The following is a 21,110-nucleotide window of genomic DNA, read 5'->3' on the forward strand; positions in this document are numbered from 1 at the left end:
TCCACACATGTGTCATTCAACTTGAAAATAACATGGCCATGAGGAAAAAGCAAACGAAAGGCAGTTGTTCAGTGTAGAGAACAAAAGTCTTTGGGGAAACACAATAACAAGCCTCAAATATGTAAAAGATTTCTGCAAAGAGGAAAGGAGTGCTGTAAGCTGCTCTCTGTGTCCACAGGGAGAGGACATGCCGTAACAGGCTTAAATTGAAGCAAGAGATTTTAAAAACACCAACTCCATAATGATATGGATAATTATGCCCTAGAGCCAATTGCTGAGGGAGGGTACCTTGCTCCCATCACAGGAGGTTTGAGAACAAGGATAAAGCCACATCATATGAATCAGTTATCAGTGATGTCCCCGCAACCTGGGCAACACCGGTGCCTGGCTGCTGAGCCCCAACAACCTGCTGGCTTTACACAGACATGCCCAGGAACACGATATATTCCAGCTACACGCCAAATTCCCTCAGAAAGCTGTGTAGTAAAAACAAACAGCAACTTTGCTTCAGAGTGAGCTCATATAAACAACTGATAAAGGCAAAAAAATACTCGGTTACAAGAGATTGTTTTCCACAGTTTATTTTTCTCAGCACTGTCCCCTCAGTTCTGACCCCAAGGTCTCAGAAGACGCCTGTAAACCATCCTCAAAAGGGACCCAGCAACTCTGCTGGTCATTAACTATGAGCTTGGTACAGATATTGTTTTAATAATATATTACAATTTTTCTGGTCCCTTCCTCCCAGGAAGCCCCCCCCCCCCCCCAGTGTTTCACAGCAATTCTCTCTCCCTCTCTTTCCCCTAGGAGCTGATGACATTATTGTCTTCCCCTTGCTGACCTAACTTCTCCACCACTACCCCAGTTATACTAATCAAGGAGACAAACTCAGGGAAATTATTTTCACTGTGTATTTATAGCTTTGAATGCCACTTTTTCTTCTTCAGCCCTGACAAAGGGTTCAAGGCCCCCCTAGGTTTATCTGTTTTTCCAACTGTATCAGCCAGTCACATGGAAGATATTGCCTCTCCTTATGCACCTTTCCCCAAGCGGAGTCCAGGTACAGCTGATTTGCCATGGAAAAGGCTAGAAGATGCCCTCTTGAGGTCCTTTTCAGATCTATTTTGTGTGACGCTGTGGATAACATGTATAACATAACGGGCTGTGATGGACAGAAGGGCAGGCAGCCTGATCCAAAAGCCACTCACAGGCCTGCAGCAAAGCCCCAGGGAGCACTCTCCTTGAGGGAAAGCTGGACAGCAAGCGCAGCGCAGACCACCCCAGCACAGCACCCAGTAAAACAGCTAGGATGCGTATCAGTGCTGTGCAGACCACAGGACATTTATGCTGCTGGTCCCAAACAAGGTGCCAAAAAGGCAAGGAAGCTGCACTTAGCTCTGCAACAGCCCTCCCAGGTCCCATATGACAATGCAGCCCCCCCGCCACCTCCAGCCCCACAGAGTTAGCTACCGCTAGAGATAAAGCCATATATACAGGGAAAACTCCAGCAAAAACAAGCAGCGCAGACTTTCTGCCCGGCAGCACAGGCACCAAAACCACAGCCAGCCCCATGCCCTCCTCTCTGCACAGACCCCCTCACAAGGGCAGCCTCTGAGCCACGGCCCCCTCCAGACCCAGCACCCCACAGGACAGGTCCCAGGCCCTGCAGACGTGTCCTGCTCCAGGACCACCATCTTACAAACCCCACAGCTTTCAGCAGGAATCACAAAACCACCAGGGGAGGTTCACAAGTGCAGGAAACACAAATGTCACAGGTGCTCGACCTGAGCTGTATGATTCCCTGCCAAGGAACAAGCACAACTGCAGCTCTCACTATCTTCGGGGGAGAGAAGAAAAACATATTTCTGTGGGGCAGCTTCTCTCTTGCAAGCCCTTTACACAGATACACTGCCCTTATCCTTGCTCCATGTCACCCCATACACAATTGCTCTGCAGTAACCACACACATGCTTCTGCTCCCACACAACCTGCTTCGCTCCCACTCATACCACCATTGTGCATCCCTAGTTCAGAGAAGCAGGTATGTGCCCTCCAGCACCAGCACCTCACACACCCGTACCACTTACCCCAGATGAAGAGGGTCTCTGCCTGGTTGCTAACATCTCCAGAGGTGGTCTTTTGCAAAGCAAGCCTCACAAAGAGCTCACAACTGCTGTTATGGCAGAATTTAAGTTCTCTAATGACCTTAACTGGGGTAATGGGGCGCCAATGTAAAACACCTAATTGCAATGTTGGGCACAGATAGTGAAAAGCGCTCTTTGGCAGTTCTCAGCTTTTCCTAGCAGCTCCCACCTGATTTTAATCTCCCAGGTCTCTCTCAGTGCAGCTGGAAGACGCTCTCTGCTGACACCCTCAGCAGAGTGGGACCACAGAGGATCAGCTGGGAGCATTACGTACCCTGTGGGGAGGGTCTCCTCCCTTAACCACTGCTTTCAGAGGCTGTGTCGCATGATGTGATGGGGTGTTTTCACTATGTATCCTGCAGTCTCCTCACCAGCTTCTCAGTGCAGATGTGGTGTGGTAGGACAGGCTGGGGAGCTGTCATCACCAGTCTCTCGATGCAGTGAAGTAAACTGCATTGTAGCTTCAAGCAGAAGGTAGAGCAGAAAGAAGAGGCATTTTTCCACTCTTCAGAATAAGAAGCGAGGTACTATTTTGTTTCCTCTGGACAGGAACTCCTGAAGGCAAATTTATGGTCATCCTTGTATCTTGGGAAGTTCAGTTACTCTTAACACTTCATGTTAATACAGGAGGGGACAATTTTTCACGTATGTCTATTGACCTCAGCAATTCCCTCTTCTATGAGGCTTAACAGGCTTTACTTCATAACAGTGCAGAAACCTGCAGATATCCAATCTCTTACAGTACAAATGCAGTACATGAGCCCAGCCCAAACTGGCACCAATGATTTAATCTATCAAAGCTCTGTCTGCTGCTGCCCCACTCCCCACAATCTCCCTCCCTAAAACCTGCATGCCAGTTGTGTTTCCCAGGCAGTTCCTCACACCTCACCCGGTGCCAGCCCAATGCTGGGCATTCACCCCTCAGCTCCAGGGTTCCAAAATCACCTTACTGTCACCTGGACATTTCTCCTGAGGGCTGCAAAGGAAAGGAGCCTGCTGTGATGACTGCAACTTCTACTCCTGCTGATACAAACCATAAAAGAATCAGCGCTTGCTCCACCTAACTTGACAGGGAAGGAGCAGAGAAGTGTTTCTAGTGAAAGATTCCTCCTCCTCCCCTACGCCACCGTGGGCTTTGCTGAGAGAGCCAGTTCCCAGAGAAGAGCAAGCGATGCTGTGCACTTTCCCCTGCTCTACCACAGGCTCACACAAGAGCATCAGAGATGCTGATCTGTGAAATGACATACCTATCTCTAAGCTCCAAGGGGGAAGCTGCAAAGATTAATAAGCCTCAAAATGTTATACAGCATTTAAATAGTACTGTCACAGATCAAAGACCATCACTCATCTCAGAGAGGCAGGCTCAGAAAGCCTAGAAAGATCATGTACAGAAAGCAAATGCAAGATGCAAGAGAGAGCCTGCAGACAGGAGCCGAGGAAAGCTCAAACCGAAGTGGCCTAAGCCAGAGTCTAACATGTGTTCCTGGAGGAACGAAAGCCAGAAAAACTGCCTGGTTTCACTCAGTCTCAGTTGTGTCTTAGCACAAAAAAACACATTTCATTTTAAGACACCCTCTTACCTTGGAGGTACCTGCTGCTGGGAGCAGCTTAAATCCCAGTGCAAAACCACAACCCTGCCAGATCGCTGAGATAAGGAGCACACTGGGAACCATGTGCAACTGCTGAATAGATTTGAAAAAGCCCCTGAATTACATTGATGCCACAGGGACTGCAGAATCACACTGCCTGCGCTCTAAGAGCTTTCATTCTTAAAGCCACGAGGATACTGCGTGGAGGTTTGATGGCAATATCACTTGCCCACACTTGCAGGCAGCGTGGGAGGCCTGATCTACAGTCTTTCAAGTTATTCATATAATTTTGTCATGTGGGAGGAGGAGGAGGAAGAGAAGGGGACTTTTTATCCAAATCACTACAGCGGTAGAGGTAGTAGCATGGGAATAAAGATGCCTCATGATGGTATTCCTACCCCCAAGTTCTCCTAGAGTAGCTATCCCATTGTAAAGCACCTGTATTCTCACATGACTTTGAGCAAGACACTCCATTTACATTTCTTTAGTACAGTTAAAGTGCTGCAGGAACTAGCAGTAGTAGGAGCCCATCTTACACAGAGGTATAGGGTTGAATATTCCTCCAGTCTAGGTTGGACACTGAGTACTGAGGGTCACCCACAGTACATGCACTGCATGAGGCCAAGCAACTCCTGGATACAGACATCCAGGAGAAACCCTGTTCTCAGAGATCCCCCGGATACTTCATCCCTGCAAACTCAGTCCTTCAATACCCCCCCCCATACCAGGTCTGGATCCTTGCTCCTGAACCTTGCTTCATGACCTGGGGACTCCCTACAGCACTGTACAAAAACACTGTGCAGAACAAAAAGAAGTCCTCAAGCAAACTCTGGCTGATTGAATTTTGAAGGTAAGGAATGCCCTTCTGCAACAGATGTACAACCCCCTCTGCCCACCCCAAACACCAGATCCATCACAGAGAAGGGAAATATTTACACAAGTTAGTAGAGTTCCAGTTAAATATTATGCTTAGCTGTCTAGAGTCCATGTTCTCAGACTATGTCTATGAAATAAAAGATTAAACTTCATAACAATTATGAAGTTGTTCTGTTCACATTCAGAGGGAGTTAAAGGACATTAAAATAGTTCTTTGGGTAATATTCCAGTGAAATTGCTCTTTCCCTCCTGAAGAGTTAGAGCTAAAACCTTCTGAACTATCCTGTAAACACACTTGGAAAGGCTAAGAGCTGAGCTGATAACCAGGTAGCACCTCTGCTCTGCAGGTTCTGTAAAAAATGTGAGCAATGCTGGAGAGCTTTTGAAGCGGTGAGGGAAGGAGGATAGGGGAGAGCAGCTTCTCTTCTCGAGGGAAGTTTGTTTAGTGGAAAGTAAGCAAGTTGTCAGGGGAAAAGCTGACAATGTTGATTCCAGCAGTTGTACTGGGAATAAACAGCCAAGTGGATTACGTTACAGAGAATGAGAAACGGCTCTGAGGATCCCATTTAAATGCTGGGCTTTCAGGAGTGATGCGATTCAGCCACGCTCATGGCCCCAGTGCCCACCGGCCCCCCTCGGGCTGAGCCCTCTGCCTGCCCTGGTATTGCCACCCCCTCTCTGGGGGGTCCCCGAGAAGTCCAGCACAGCCGACGACGTCCCCAGGAGAGCCAGAGCTCACTGCTGTACTGGCGAGGACGCAGACCCATGCTGGCTTCAAGGCAGGGGCTGGACATTGAATTAGGGATGGCAGCAGAGTGGGGGGAGGTTGCGCAGGACCCGCTTGTCTCTCTCAGCCCAGCAGCAGGGGAGGGCCACCATGGGGCTTGCCATCTCCTCCCCAGCCAGACCATGGGGCCCTCCCTCCCATAAAAATCAGATGCCTCCCTGCCTTTCACAGGAAAGGGACCCTGCAAGAGGAGAAGGGGATCTTGTTTGATTTATTAGTCTCTTCCTCCTTCCCATCATCTGTGGCTCATCCAGCTGTAGTGATAAGGAGAAGAGCTATGAAAGGACACTGCTGGCTGCTGGGATCCCATCCTTCTGCCCACTCACTGCCTGAAGACATCAGTCCTTTACAAGCACCATTAAATGTGTATCCAAAATGTGGCAGTCTCCTCCATCCTTTGAGATTCTGTTCCCTGGATAATACAAACAGTTGCCAGAAAAAGAGTATCCTCTCATCTCTGTCTGGGCCATTATCCCTTTATATTTGCTCTTTAATATTTACTGGGTTCACACAAAGTGCATGCTCTGGAAAGAAAAAAAAATCAGCTGCAGCTTAAAGGACTCCAAATTTAGTAATTGCTGCAGCCCCATCAACGTGAACAGTTAGCAGGGAGATTTCTCCAGCACTTCACGTGCCGTGGTATTCGGCTTAGGTCAGACTGTAGAAAACGTTCTGTCCAGGGGCACCAAATCTGGAGTGTCTGCGTAGGTGCCAGCTGCAGGGGCCTTATGAGTCCACCACGAGACCCTGCAGGTCCTTTCCCTCCCAGCACCCAATAATCTTGGTAGGAAACAGAGGCAGCCAGAGAGATGCTGATTCATACAGAGGTGAAGCACCCGAGGGTTTTAACACACCTGTGAGTTAGCAAGAACTAGCCCCTGCTCCTGGCTCTGGAGCTGGTCTTGCAGCCTTACCTGTTAATGTGAGGTTGCTGTATGTGTTTGAAAACTGCTCCTTTAACAAAACCAAGTGCATCTGAGCTGCCTTTTCCCTCTGTAGCTCCAACATTATGTCAGGATGCTGGGCGATCTTACAGCCTTTCTGCTTATCCAGGGCAATGTCGCTGCGAACAATGTCTACAGCAAAAGGGAAAGAAAAAAGGGAGATGGCCAAACCTCAGCTTTCATTTTCACCAGACACTTGGATAAGCACCAGCCAACATGTCAGCCACACAACCATCACTCAGCATGAGCAACCCAAAAAAAAGGGTCCAGTCCCCTTGGATCCACCTATCCAATGAACCTACTATGTCCAAGTCTCCTTTTCTCCCACAGAAAGCTGAAGTCATTGACTTTAATATGCTAACGCAACCTACTGCCCCTTCCATCCTTCACCTGCCTAGTAGTTGTTCTCTTACAATGATGACCCCTCTCTTTCAGGAGAGTGCAAAAGTCTCTCAACATTTATATTATGACCCTGTTACTGGCGTGTTTGACACTAAATAATGAGCAAAGACTAAATCCCATTCTGGTGACCCCTGGCTTCCATTTACCCTTGCCTGTCAAAAAGATGATGAAGAAGGCTTGTTCTCACCTTGTTTATCCCCACCACAGCTATCACAGCTAGAGTTAGGTCAGCACGGCTTATGACCCTTTGAACAGGTCTCTGTACCCTTCCAACTCCTGACATTCAATTCAGGAGGCAGAAGGGTTATTTAACAATTGTTTTCTCTTCATATGAGGATTTTATAAGTCATATTGTGAAATAAGAATATATTCCCTCGCCTAGAACTACCCACCTGCTGGGGAAATGGAAAGATGGGGATAGCAGGGCAGAACAAGAATCAAGTAAGATGTGTCCAGGCTCTAAGCAGGAAGGGAGTGGTGCAAACTAGTCCTTACAAGGTTCCTGTCCGAGTGTAATAAACTCTGTAACATGCTCAGATCCACAGGCACCATATGCTGTGTCTAATTCTTACAAAACCTTAGGCAGCCAGCACTGATAAGGAAGGATGGAAGTTGGAGTTCTTCCACCACATTGCATGAGGTCACCCTTTGCATCATGAGGTTGCGCTTTGCTTGGTTTAATTCCCATCTAGCTAGATGTTTCTGAAGGAGCTTATTGTCAGAAGAGAGTCACGTCTTGCTCCACATACACTCTCCAGCTCCATTATCGTTATGTACACCAAGGAACACCAAAGTTGTTTTCAATAGCCATGTTCCTGTCTTTCAAGGTGTCAAATCTCAGGTTCGGCAAACATAGGTTCAAAATTCTGCTATGTCTTGGGTTGGCAGAGAACCCCCTCCAAAGGTGGGGTGAAGGACTGGAAGTCACTTTATCTTCCTGTCTCTGAGCCTCATCCTAGAGTCACTATGCTTGTCTTGCCCAGGCTGTGCTCTGTCTGTCTCTTTACTGCACTGTTTGGGATTAACACAGCTTCTCTAAAGCCTGTCTAAAAAAGAGTGCTCAGAACAGTAATGTCATTAAAGCCCTTGTGTTTTGTAGTGAGGGACAAGAGTTCTCACCTCCACCTGCAGCTAACATGCTCACGAGTTAGGGCAGCATCCAGCTAGCATGAAAATATGGCTCAGTACTTCCACACCCAGCACAGGGGCTTCAATGCTTCAACGTGGAGAGATGAGATGGAAGAGGAAGGAACAATGTTCCTCTGCAGATAAGAAGCACACACTCCCCAACCACGCGCTTTTGGTGCACAACCTCTTAGGTAGACACTGAGTAAGATTTGAGCCTACCCAAATTCTGCCCAACTAATGAAACTATGTGATGATACAATCTTGAACCTCTGCTGCGTGAGATATTTGGAGAACTGAAGATTGAGAAGCAGAGTCTTATCACTCTCCCACACCAGAAAGGGTATCACTACAGCTACCAGTGCCACCTGGAGCTCATGCACAGTCATTCATCTTCTTCAGTGACGGATTTCCTTTTCTACAGAACTGAAAGCAATGGTTGTACACTCCCCACCCCCAAGGCTAAATGGGGCACAACACATCAAGGAGGCCCTGGCGGAGGAAAAGACTGAGAGGCCAAAAGTTTTGAAACTAGATCATCAAGACACTGTCTCCAATTCCCTTCAAACTGCTATAAGGGAGTCCAGGCTGGGTCAAAACATGTTTGTTTCCTAAATGGGGTGGAAAGCTCCTAAAATCCAAACCAGGACCAATGTGGACGCACGTGGAGAAACCGTTGGCCTGGGACCAGGGTTCCTGCCCTCCCGCTCAGGGGCCAGGACAGCACCTTGGAGAGTGCAAGGGGACGTGGCAGCGGGTCTGCGCGACACCCTTACCTCCATCTTTGGGGACCACAGATCACAGCAAACACATGGTTGGGCAAAGGACGGCCCTGTGTGCACTGTCAGCAGGGTCTGGGGACAAAGGGCAGGCCAGGGGACCAAACCTAGGAAAGAGGGGCAGGAGCAGTGTTTGGAGTCCTGTCCTTAGGTGACGAACTGCTGTGGGATTAGCACAAGGAGGTCAAGTGACATTCAGACAAATCCCTGGTGTTTTGTTAGATGTTGAAGTCTGGGAGAAGGTGTGCAGGGCACTGAAAGTGGGGGAACTCTCTGGCAGTCATCTTCACGGGGTTCTCAGAGAGCTGCCACTGCAGACTCTCAGGAAGCAGAGGCAAGGCATGCAAGCTCCTGGCTTCTCAGATTGATGAAGGACCCAAGAAACTTGTACAAGACCTAAAAATGGAGGTAGACTCCATGTTCATTTTAGCTCCAGCTTAATCAGTGGGCAGATGTCTGGGATATGGAGCTCTCCAAAGAACTCAGTGCCTGGTCATCCAGACCCCACCAGGCTGTACTCGGTCCAGAGGAGGAGGCAAGGGCACCTCCACACCACTCTTCTGAGCCAGCAGCACCAAGGGAAGAGGAGTGGCAGGCCACAGCTGCTGGAGGCTCAGAGGAAATCTCAGCAAGAGCAACCCAGGGGAAACAGCCAGCGAGGAGCCTGCAGCCCTCAAATCTTAAAGGAAGAGAGAGAAAAGGGAAAGATGCAAGGAGTGCAAGGAGGAGGGTGCCCCAGGAAGCACTGGGCAGGCCAGCCTCCTGAGCAGCAGCTCCTGGAGAAGGACAATGCCTTCCTGAATGTCGATTTAAAAAAAAAAAAAAAAAATAGAAATAAACTGCCCAGCAAAACACGAACCCAAGCAACTCTTGCCAGAAGTGCGAAAGAAGAACTCCAGATGTGGGAGCCCCAGAGGACGCCAAATGGTTTCCAAAGACGCAGACGATGAGCTCTGCCCCGAGAGGGGCCGGGGCCGGGCCGGGGCGGGCCGTGCCGGGCCGGGTCAGTACCCTGGCCAGCTCAGCCTCCCGCGGCGGCGGCAGGGCCGGGCGGACCCCCGGCGGCGCGGCGCTCCGGGGCGGCCCCGGTCCTGCGGCGCCGGCAGCCGCGGTGCCGGGTCCGGCAGGCGCCGTGCGGTATGGCGGGAGCACACCCGTGTGGCGGTCAGGTGAGCTGCGGCTGGCGGCAGACACCGGCAAACGGAGGGGAAAGCCCGGCGGCGGGAACGGGGCGGGGGGACCCGCCTTGGGGCCAGCCTCGGCCCCCAGCCCCGCCTGCCTCCCACCCACCGGGAGCGGGTGGGATGTCGGGCTCCCGCAGGAGCGCTCCCCTCGCCGGGCTGCCAACCCTGGACGGAGGATGCTGCTTTGCAAAGGCCGTTCTGTGTTTCCGAGTGCCCGCACATTTCTGTGTCCCGCCTTGGGATCTGCACATCTCCAGAGTTTACACGTGTGACACCTATGGAGGTCACCAAACCTACCAACGGAAATTTTGAAGAACGAGTTAGAAACTGTCCCTGGGGAGCGACGCAAGCACAGCAATCCCAACCCAGGGAAAAATGCCCAACGCAGGGCATCCCAGGACTAGCTGAGTTCTAGCAGTCCCTTTCCGTGAGCCACCTGCACCAAGGGGTTGCACTAACCATTTCCCACCATACCAGTACCGGGCCAGAGAGCTCCCAAGCCACGAAACCTCCAGGATGGCACACAGCACACAATGACAGCTCCCAGCTGCCTGCAGGGGAGGGTTCCCCCAACCCACAGAGTGAGCTTCTGCACATGGGAATTTACAGTGTCAGCATGGCCTGTGGGCAAGTGCCCGTCCCGTGGCTGATGCCACCATCTGCCCATAGGCATTTTCCTTCCAGGAGTCACCAGAGTCATGGAGCAGACACGGGCTATCGCTGCTCATCAACTGGCAGATGGAAGGAGGGGGACACAGACTCAGGTTTACATGGACAGGGCAGAGGGATACGGTTACGGTCAAAGGGATGTGTGACGGAAGGGTGAAGAGGAGAAGTAACTCAGCTTTCTGTGTGTGCGTGAGCGAGCGCTGCCCACAGCCATCACCACTCCAGCAAAAGCCACAGTCACCACTGCCGTGGCACCAGAAAAAGCTGAGTTTGCCCATCCTCCTAATGGGACCGTTTGCTTCAGCTTTCCAGTCCTAGTGAATTTTAAAGGGAAAAAAACCCAAACTATTTTATGATAACAAAACCTGAATATTCTTACTAAAAAATTGGAATATTAGAAAATGGTGTTAGTGCAGAAGTTAAATAGATGTTTAGTGGGTCACCGGGCAAAACTTATGAATTGCAAGTTGCCAAACTTGTAAAATATCTACTTTTTAAAATGCTTTTAAAAACCCCAGATTTGTCTGCTGAAATTATTATAAAATGCCCAGTGACTGTGAAATTGAGAACACAGCTTCTATTTAGAAAGCCTGAAGATTTCTCAAGCCAGAAACTGCATCCTCATCATGCCTGTCTTAGGCAAATTTCTGACACATTAGTATCATTCCTTTCTTTTAGCTGGGAAAAATTCCCCGACAATGTGTTCCACAAGTTATTTCCCACTATATTAAGATAAAAATATTTGTTTGTTTTATATGTAATAATTCCACTGGCTTCCTATTTCTTGTGCCATGAAAACAAGGAAATAATCATTCTCAAATTGTCTTCTCTGTGTGCCACTGAGTTCACAGTATTTATCATATTCTCAGTCATTTTTTCCAAGCTGAAAAAACCCTAACCTCTATGACTGAAAGCTGTGACTTTGATCACTTCCACCACCCTATTCTACATATATATTCTTTACACTGATTAATATATCATCACCTACTTTGCTTATAGCATAAGAATGCTCTCAGTGAGTTTCTCCAATTCTTTTCTAACACTCCTAATATTGGATTTACTTTTTACTTCCCTAAATGTATTCAGGGACCAATCCATAATAAATTCAAAACATTTTCCCTGAAAGGCAACCACTAATTTAGAACATATAGCTGTATAAGAAAAGTCACGTGCATTTCCCTTGTGCATGTAACTTTGCATGAACCACTTTTAAATCATAAGAAGAAGATGTAGCATAGAAAGAAGTATGGAACTAGCAAAAATATGTAATTTTTTTTTTTAGAGAATTTACAATGCATATTATAAACAATCAAACATACAACCATAGAAATCTTTCCTCTCACCCATATACCAGCAAATAACTAACAAATCAGGATCTAATTGTTTGATTGTACCATTTCCTGCAGTTATTAAAGCAATTTTCATGCATGATTCTAGCAAAAGAGTTTGAAATTTTTAAAAAAAAAAAAAAAAAAAAGGAGATAAACAGGCAATCTTTGGATGTATCTCCTGCATAGGCAGTATCTCCCTTACCTTGGGTAAGGCGATTTCTACAGCCTTTTTTTTTTTTTAATTTCTGAGGAAACAACTAAGCACTGGAGCTCCTTACGAGAAATCCCTGCCAGGCAGAGCAGGTCGCAGCTCTTTTCCTGCGGTCATGGTCCCTGGGAACTAGAAAGCAGGAGGCTGCCTCGGAGCTCATGCCAAAACATGGAGCAGCCCCAGGTCTGGCAAATCCCAGAAGACCAACAGACTTCAGAGGATCTACTCATCCTTGGGACTGAGCGCTTGCAATGTCTGAAATGCTGCAGTCCTCCCAAAGGAGCTGGGTTTTAAACACTCAGAGGGTGGAAAAACCAACCGTTTCCTCTGCAAGCTGTGAAAGGACAGATGCCTAAACTGTCGAGGGACACTTAGGCAGACAAAAAAGGGGCTCTGGGTGACCAGAAACAGAAGGTGATTCCTTGAATAAAGGAAAACTTGTTTGTTCTTTTTTACTGGGACAACAGGATGGTTCTTCATTCAGAAACACCTGCTGCAAAGTTTTATGAGCTGGTGGAGCCAAAGGGGCAGTCCCAGCCACATGGCAGTAACCCTCCCTTGCTCTGGTTCTGGTATCCTCATACCCCATGATGACCCTCATGATCCTGCTCACTACAGTTGTCTTTTTTTTCCCTCTGAATTAGTTTTCTGCTGGCTTAGCAGAGCATCAGAAATGTGCCAGAGCCAACACAAGGGAAGCAGCAGAAGGACACAGTGCAGAGCAAAAAGAAGGTAGGGGGACCAACCCTTTTGGTTGCAGAGAACCAAGCAATGAGCTTTACCACATTTAGGAGACAGTTTTGTAAGATTTAATCTGACCAAGGCTGAGGCTCCTGCAGTCCCACCTTTCACTGCAGGCTTTCCTTTCCCAGCACTGTCCTCTACGCCTCTGTGGTCACACATCATTAATTGGTTCAGGCGGCTGAACGAGCTGAAGTGTGATCACCTCTCCATCATCAGGTTTTGGTCAGCTGAGTTCCCTGAACTGGATCACCATGTAAACTCAGGCTTCAGGCATAGGAGAGGGCAGGAACATGCCAAAAGGGGCAGAAAAATGTGAGCAGCAGCCCTGGCTGAGGTCAGCTCCAGCCCCTGTGCAACCACGCAAACATATAAAGCAATCCTCAGGTCATTTAGCAGTTTACTACCTTCCTTTCCACTCAGTAGGTACTCACACCTACTCTAAAAGCCCAGCATCCTGGAAGCTGCCTGTGCAATACAGACCAAGCAAGGGTGAAACGATAGTCTCACAAATCTCGAGGTTCAGATGTTATGCCAGGTACCTGAAGGAACGGATCCCAAACTGAAAGGACACCCAGAAAACCTATGCCAGGATCACACAGCATAACACAAAGTTTCCCACACTATACAGCAAAATCTCCTGACTAGTATGGAAGGCATAAGAAACATGTCTTTTTCCAGGTTTTTGTGGTAATTGGCCACTTTTCCAGATGCCCAGTATCCTCTCCAAAAAAGGAGATAAAATAGAAGGAAGTAACTTAACAACAATTAAGAGAGTATTTTTGAAATGTGTTGTCCATATGCACTTCAGCTCAGAAACTTTTCTGACGCACTACCTACAGCATGCATATGTGCTCCCCTTCCTCTCTGCCTCCCATGACCCAGCACAGGGCCATGCTGGCTGTGTGTGGTAAATGTCCTTTGGTCTCTTCTCAGCCACACAATCCCAATAGCCCGCACAAAGCCTGAGGGATGGGATGGAGAAGCTGCAGAGGCTGTGCGCTCAGGCCAATGCATCTCGCAGAACCTCAGTTACGAGTAACTTCTCTTTTTCCCTTGAGTTTTCCTTTACAGCACATATGCACATGGAGAAACTCCAAGCAATGTTTATGCAACCACAGGGTGTTCGAAGCTGGTCTGCGTGCCTTCAAGGTGGGAGGCAGTCAAGGAGGTTCCACATTAGCTCACCAAACTCCTGCTCTAGCACCAGCAGGGAGCTTCCAAACTGGACTCTACGTTCAGGCACTGAGGCGGCACCTGCAGTACCCCTTGCTGAACCAACAGGAAAGACCCCAGGTCTCCACACCACACCTAACACTCAACATCAAGCTTCAGGGCAGCACACGAGTCAGGTTTTAGCAAACCCAGCTTCAGAAGTTTTGTACCAGCAACTGTAGCCTGAGCAAACAGGTAGCTCTGTGTGTTTGCTCCAAAAAGGAGCTGCGCAAGCCTGTTTTCCTGGAGACTGATGTTTCTTATTGTCCCATTCCTCAGAGCCAACTGACCCTTGGCGATGTGTGAGGCAATTGAAAGGACAGGTGAAACGGATTGCTTGGTACACAATCCAATAGCAAAAGGAGAAGCAGGTCTACTACATAGACTGAGCATGAGACCTTACATCTTGGTACCTGCCCAGGGATCAGACCTGTGCTTACGGCTGGAGAGAAACACATCCCAGATAACAAAGCACAACTCCCAGCGCAGCTGGTGAAGAAAAACGAACTCAGCAGGGCACATACAGAGAAACACCATTTAAGGGAGAGAAAAATCTGCGGCTAAAAATGTTACACCGCTTGATCATCAAATGTCAAAAAGTCTCTGGCACAGCCCCACCTCCTGGTACCACAGAGCTTGACATACACTAAACTGGTTTCTGTTTCTAACAGACCTCAGGCTGGCCAGTGCTGTATCCAAACAGGGTGGACTCTGGGACTGACCATGCAAAGCATGGGCTGCATAGAACGGCAGTCACCTGGTGTACACTTTACATGGGGGGTTAATAAGACAGATTGCTTAGATGACCTTCTAAAAGTTCGGGGGTACATATAGCCATGCTACCATTAACGGGGACTGCACACCCTACGGCTCACCTAAACCATTCATCATAGGGAATCACTTTTACAAGTTACTCTGTCAAGTACGGACAAATCTGCCACCAGGTGATGAAACTTCTGTGCCAGCTTTATATGCAGTGCTGAAACAAGTTGCCACATGCACCCTCTCTGGGGGCATCACAGACTGCCACCACAGATCACTCACCACTTCGTTTCCTTTACTGCCCAAACACGACTCGTCTGGACTGGGGTGAGGCTGTTCAGAGTTACAAAGGAAAGACGCTGTACACACCTGGTATTACACAATACTTCCAGGTCTGCGCTTCCAGGAAGAATTTGTACAAGCAAAGAATGACCCCGAAGCCTAAAGGAAACACCTTATTTCAGGAAAATTAAGTACATCTTAGATACAAGTCAAAAGCAACTATTATAACCCTCAGAGCGCACTCACGTTCTCCATGGAGGAAACAAGAGGAAAAAGATGAGCTGGTGAACCCAAAGGCAGGTCTAGGTAGAGGAAATTTTCAGAAAGTGAAGGTATGCAGAAGAACATAAGATGTGCCCTTCCCTCCCCACCTACGTGCAGGCCACATGGGAACACGAGGCACAGGAACATCCACGGGGGCTGCAAAGAGAGCCCAGGCACTGCGGTCACAGGCCTGGAGTCTGTGTGCACCCACAGGGTGAATGGACAAAAAGACAGACACTCAAAGCACAAAACGACTGAGCTATCACTTGTCATATCACTAAAAATCACTAAGGCGACACACAAGGCTTAGAAATTCACAGATTTCTCTTTTAATAATTTTCTGACATTTCTAACTAATTGAGCCCCCCAGCTTCTTCCCCACTCCCATGCTACTAAAGCTTAGACAAGAAATTTCAGAAAATAAATGCTGGCCATTCAAAAGCCCACAGATGAGGAAAACAACCCAAACCACCCCACATAACTTGCAGAGGGGGAAGGGTACCTAGAGGGAAGCTTGCTGGCTTCCCCCACGCTCGGGCACTGATCATCATCTTTTTTCTGTGCTGTCTGTTCAGGATGTAAGGTTTTTGTAGTGAGGGCATCTGCTTGCACACTTGTGCATGCCCTGATCCCTGATCAGGTCCTGATCTCTGATGCAGGTCCTGGACGAGCGAAATAACGGAACAAAAAACCAGACCAGAGCTCCGAAAGGAGAAGATGGCTGCTCAGATCCAGTACAGCGGGGCAGAGAGTTGCAGTGGCATCAGGATTTCATTTTGGAGAACTGGATCCCTCTAGTGAAGCACTCAATGCAGCCTCAGCACAAAAAGATGAGAGCTACTAGCAACTCAAGCCCTGGAGTTTGCACACAGATCTTAAAAACAAATACAAAAGCTTTGCTTCCAGGCAGGAAATCCCTTTTACCACACCTTTCTGATTTACACCGATGCTTGATACACACCACATGTGTCCCCTCCTTCCCTCACCCACATTCACAATGGTTCTGTTCCATATTTAAGTGATGAAAAGTTAAGACCTGTGGTTACAACTTCTATGAGAAGCTTCATTTTGAAGGGCTGCTACATTTCAACTTTATTGCCATAAGGAAAACTGAAAAAAACAAAAGCTTTCAGTCCTTCTCTAACATGAAAGCTGTTGTGAAGACATTTAATAAGTGTAAGTTCTCTCCTGCAAGTTGTTGAAATATTGAAAGCGGGAAAATTTGTTCCTGCAAATGTTTTGTATGAGTCCCATCCACAATTTTATGCACTACACTTAATTTCTTCTGTTCAAGGTGGCTGCAGCAGGTTTGATCAGCATTTTCTCCTGAAGTGCATCTCAGTAGGCAGAGCTTACAGCAAACCCTTCCCCCGAGATTTGTTACGAGGAGAAGAAAAACAAGGAATAACATCGGGATTGCTCTGGCTAGGATACCAAGAGAAAGATGGAGCACGCAAACTTACCCACCTGCCTGCGTGTGGGAATAGAGGGACATTCATCTCGGTGAGATCAGACGTTACATGGGGGAACAGCAGGAGCGAGAGCCATCAGAAAACTGGCAAATGCATCTGCTTTTTCCATTCAGCACTGTGCTGCTGACTGGATCTCTGCAAAACTTCCCCTGTTCCACTGACCTGCCCACTGGGATCTGTCTGGCATTAATTGGCCTTCAAAATTACTTATGGAAATATCTTCAGCTAATTTTGTAAGTCATTGAGTAAGAAAAAAAAGTATTAAAAAAAAAAACAAGCAAGAGAAAAATCAATAAATTCTTGCATGCGGGCATGGTATTCTGCTTCTTAAAACAAATGCCTTGACTTGGAGACTTGGCCCTGACTTTTCTACGAAATTTCTTTGTGTGAACTAAGGGCCGCAAAAGGTGAAAGCCTTTTGTGTAGCTAAGGACCGCTGGGGAGGAGGGCAGAGGGGAGCAGCGGAAAACCATGGGCCAGGAGGTGACTTTCAAAAAGACCTACGATGGCAGAGCGGTCCGGAGGGGCAGCAGCCCCGGCCGGCGGGGACCGAGCGGCCCAGCAGCGACCAAGCTCGGCGGGACGGCGGGGAGCCCCGGGGCTGCGGCGGGCGGAGAAACGCGGGACGACGCCGGGGTCCTTGGGGAAAGGCAGGGCTCCCCGACAGCCGCGGGAGAAGCGCGGAGCCGTGCGCGCAGAGGCATCCCGGGGCTGCGGTGCCCGGTCCCCGCCAGCAGCCGAGGCAAAGCCCCCTCTGCGGCCGGCGCTCCCCGCTCGGGGCTTGGGAGGGAAGGGAGCCGGAGAACGCGGCGGGGCGGGAGAGGGGACGAGAGAGGGGACGAGAAAAGCCCCGCTCCCCGGTGCCGCCGTTTGTTCTTGGGGGCCGGCATCCGCCGGATCCACTGGCAACGGGCGGGCGGGCTCCGCCGAGCTCCCCGGCTCCCCCCGCTCGGGAAGGAAAGGGTACGGAGGAGGCTCCCCTGCCCGGTGCCCGGCGGCAGCACTGCCCGGGCGCGGCGCGGTCCCGCCTGGGCGAAGGAACGCGGGGCAGGCGGAGTGGGACCGCCCGGCGCCCGCAGCCCCCCGCTGCCGCGCCCGCCCCGGCCCCGGAGCTCACCGTCCTCGTAGTTCTTGAGGTAGTAGTCGGGGCCGGGCCCGCCGCGGCTCTTGGCCGGGTTCTTCACGTTGTGGAACTGCAGAAAGTCCGTCCTCTTGCCCGCGAAGCGCAGGAAGGCGGGGGCCAGGCCCCGCGCCAGGGTCACCAGCCGCCGGGAGCTGGGGAGAGGAGAGAGCGGGCTGAGGGCGCCGCGGGCCGGGCCCTCCCTGCCCCGGTACCGGCAAGGACCGGCGGCCGCGGGGCTCCAGAACCCGCCGCTGCCCTCCCGGGCCCTGCTGCCCCACGCAGCGCGGTGCGGTGCGGGTACCACCGCAGCGGTGCCCGGCTGCGGGGCTTTGCGCTGGCCGAGCGGCGCGGCCCGGGAACGGGGAGCCGCCCCGCCCGCCCGTAGCGGCTCGGAGGCCGGCGGGACCCGGCTGTCGTCGTCCCCCCCCCCCCGTGCCCCCCTCCCCCGGCGCCCCCCGGACAAGTGCAGCGGCGTCGCGGAGACACAAGCGCTCAGCGCCCCGCGCAGCCCGGCCGCACCACGCGGGACCGTGCCACGGGCCGAGCGGCCGGGGAGGGCAGCGGAGCGGGAAGGGGAGGAAGGCGGGAGCCGGCCCGGCTCCGCTTCGCCCGCGCCTTCCCGCCTCCTCGCCCCGCTCCTTCCCCGGAGGCGGAGGCGGCAGCCGAAGGGACCCTCGGAGCGGGCGTGCGGAGGAGACCCGCTCTCCCTCCCCGACTTACCCAGGAGGGAGAGGGCTTTCTGGCTGTCCCAGCGCCTCCAGGCCGCGGCCGCTCCGCACCGCCGGTGGAGCCCAGCGCAGCTGCAGCCCGGCTCTGCCCCCCGCGCAGGGTTGGAAGTCCGGGGAGCGGAGGGCTCTGAAGACCTGGCCGACACCCCGCTTTCCGCCCGTCGGGACCTGGGGAAGGCTCGGCTCGACTCGGCAGGCGGCCCCGTTCCTGCTGCTGGGTTTGTTGGTTGGTTGTTGTTTTTTTTTTTTTTCTATATCCCTGTGCTGCCTCGGCCCCGTGTTGTGCTTTTTGCAGAGGAGCGGTTGTTGGAGCGAAGGGAGCACGACATTTTTGCAGTCATAACTGATAAGTCTCCGAAATGCTTTCTCCATTGCAAACATGTGCATCTTAATGGAAACCATGGCCTCGCTTCCCTCCGTCACAACAAGCGCCGCCAGCAGCGCAGAGCCCGGCGGGGCTGGGCGGCGGGGCCGCCGGGGCGCCCCGTGGGCGGCGTGGGGAGGGCGCCGGGGGGCTCCTGCCTTACCTTAAGAAATCGAGCCAGCCATCATGAATGATGGAGGGGTCCAGCTGCAGGGAGAGGAAATTCTCACTGATTATCCTGACAGGGCTCTTGGTGTTGACATCAAGGAGAATGAGAGTTCTTCCCTTCACACCTGGAGGTTTCTCCACCGGCAGCGCTCTCCTGTCCCCGGCCTGGGAGGGCAGCGAGAAGGTGGCCATGAGAGCCAGACCAGGTGCCATCAGGGCTAAGAGCCCGGGGGGGCAGGAGCTGGGACAGGGCATGCCAGAGAGCAGGAAACCCCTAATTAACTCGCTGTCTGCAGGGGCTCGCTGGTGGCTAATTGTCCTTATCTAAAGTGTGGGGCGCTCTGCCTTTTTTTGCAATGTTTTGGTGCTGGTGGAGGGGAACTCACGCCCCTGACCAGCCTTTCTCGCAGCCGGTGCCAAGACTCCTTGCAGCCAGCACCGCCCCTTTAAGAGATGCAGGCTCCAGACATTTTTAACTTTTTGAAGGTAAGGGGAGGCTCCTGGTTTAACCCCCTCGGCTCGGGGCCCGCCGGCCCGCCGCAGCCCCGCCAGCACCGAGCTTTCGCTTTGCGCCGGCTCCGCCGCCCGCCGGCGGCCGCTTTCCGCCGCGGGAGCTCCTGAACCCCGCAAAACCGGGCCGGAGTCGGGACACCGAGACACCGGGGAGCTCGGACCGGAGCCGGAGCCCCGCGGCCGCCCGGCACGGCCCTAGCTTGCAGGAACGGCCGACGCGGTAAGGCAGCGGGTGCGGCCCTGGTTGGGGGAAAAGGGGGTTAATCACCCCGAAAAAAAAAGCGCTACCCGCGGGCAGAGCTCGCCCCGAGCGGAGCGGGGACCCGCGGTGCTGGGCGAGGCCCCCGGGGGTGAGCGCTCACGGCTCGGCGGGACCCGACGGCCGCAGCGGGGCTGGGGGCCGCCGGCAACCCGGAGCCCCGGCGCGGCACGCTCGGCTTGCCCTGCCCGAAGCCACCGGCTCGGTCGGCCCGCGCACGAAGGCCGGTCGGGCACCGCGGGGAACCGGGCCGCCGGCCGCCCTCTTCCGCCGGCCTCGGGCCCCAGCGGTGTCCGACCCGCGGCGGGGAAAGGAGAGGGGCGGCGGCATCGGCGCCCGGTGTGGAAACGTCCGCATCGGGGGTGCAAAGGACAGCGTGGTTCGATTTGAACCGACGATGTCCTTTGTGCCGGGGCCAGCCTGCGGCCGCTGCCTGCGGGACGGCCCGCGGCAGGACGGCCCGGTCTCGGCGTGCTGAAGAGGTCGCGGCCGCGGTTCTCGGTGAGGGGCGCAGGCTGATGGCGCTGGACCCGGGATCGGTGGCGGCTGCCGAGCATCCCGGGAGCGACTGCCCACCTCAGAGAGTGTCCACCCGAAATGGGCATCCTCCCCCGCCAGCAGCCCGTTCCCGGGCGAGTCCCGGGCTCCCACACACCAGCAGCCGGCGAGCTCCGGGACAGGTAACTCGCCCTACCTGGGGCCGCCGCCGCCTCCATGACCCACCCCGGTTCCCCCTTCGCCCAGGGCAGGCGGCACGCAGGGCCCCGGTGCCGCTGCCCGGCCCGGCGACGGAGGGCTGACAGCGGCTGGGCTGTGCCCGACCCGGTGCGGTCCGTCGGGGCCCCGCAGCCCCGGGGATGGGGCGCCCGCAGCACCATCTGCTGGTGAGGGGCCCGGCGCGGCGGGGGGAGCCGGCACCCACCTGCGGACACCCCCCGCGCCGGTTCGGGAGGTGCCGGGGCTGCGGGAAACAGCAGGGCTCCGGGATAGAGGCACAAATCGCGCCGGGAGCCGAGCCGCAAGGAGCCGCACGGAAGAGGCGGCCGGACGGCGGGGATCCGCCGGCTGCTCTCGGGGAGCCCAGCCGGGGTCGGGTACGAGCGAGCGCTGCAGGACGGCCGCCCCGGGCAGCCCGGACCGGGGGCTCCTCCGGCACACGGGCAGCCCAGTGTCTCGGCAGG

The 21,110-nt window shown here is 52.6% G+C and overlaps 1 protein-coding gene across 1 annotated transcript in view; it reads right to left on the reverse strand.

The window, feature by feature from the left end:
* HPSE2 (heparanase 2 (inactive)) overlaps positions 1-19,464 on the reverse strand; it is a 111,523-nt gene extending 92,059 nt beyond the window's left edge. The window contains exons 1-3 of the mRNA XM_075758171.1: positions 19,153-19,464; positions 17,892-18,049; positions 6,308-6,469 (exon numbers count right to left, since the gene is read on the reverse strand). Coding sequence (XP_075614286.1) covers positions 6,308-6,469; positions 17,892-18,049; positions 19,153-19,412 — 580 coding nt within the window. The 5' untranslated portion in view covers positions 19,413-19,464. The remainder of the gene's footprint in view (positions 1-6,307; positions 6,470-17,891; positions 18,050-19,152) is intronic.
* Positions 19,465-21,110: the final 1,646 nt, after the last annotated feature.

Source organism: Balearica regulorum, chromosome 7 (assembly GCF_011004875.1).
Source record: "Balearica regulorum gibbericeps isolate bBalReg1 chromosome 7, bBalReg1.pri, whole genome shotgun sequence".
NCBI lineage: Eukaryota > Metazoa > Chordata > Aves > Gruiformes > Gruidae > Balearica > Balearica regulorum.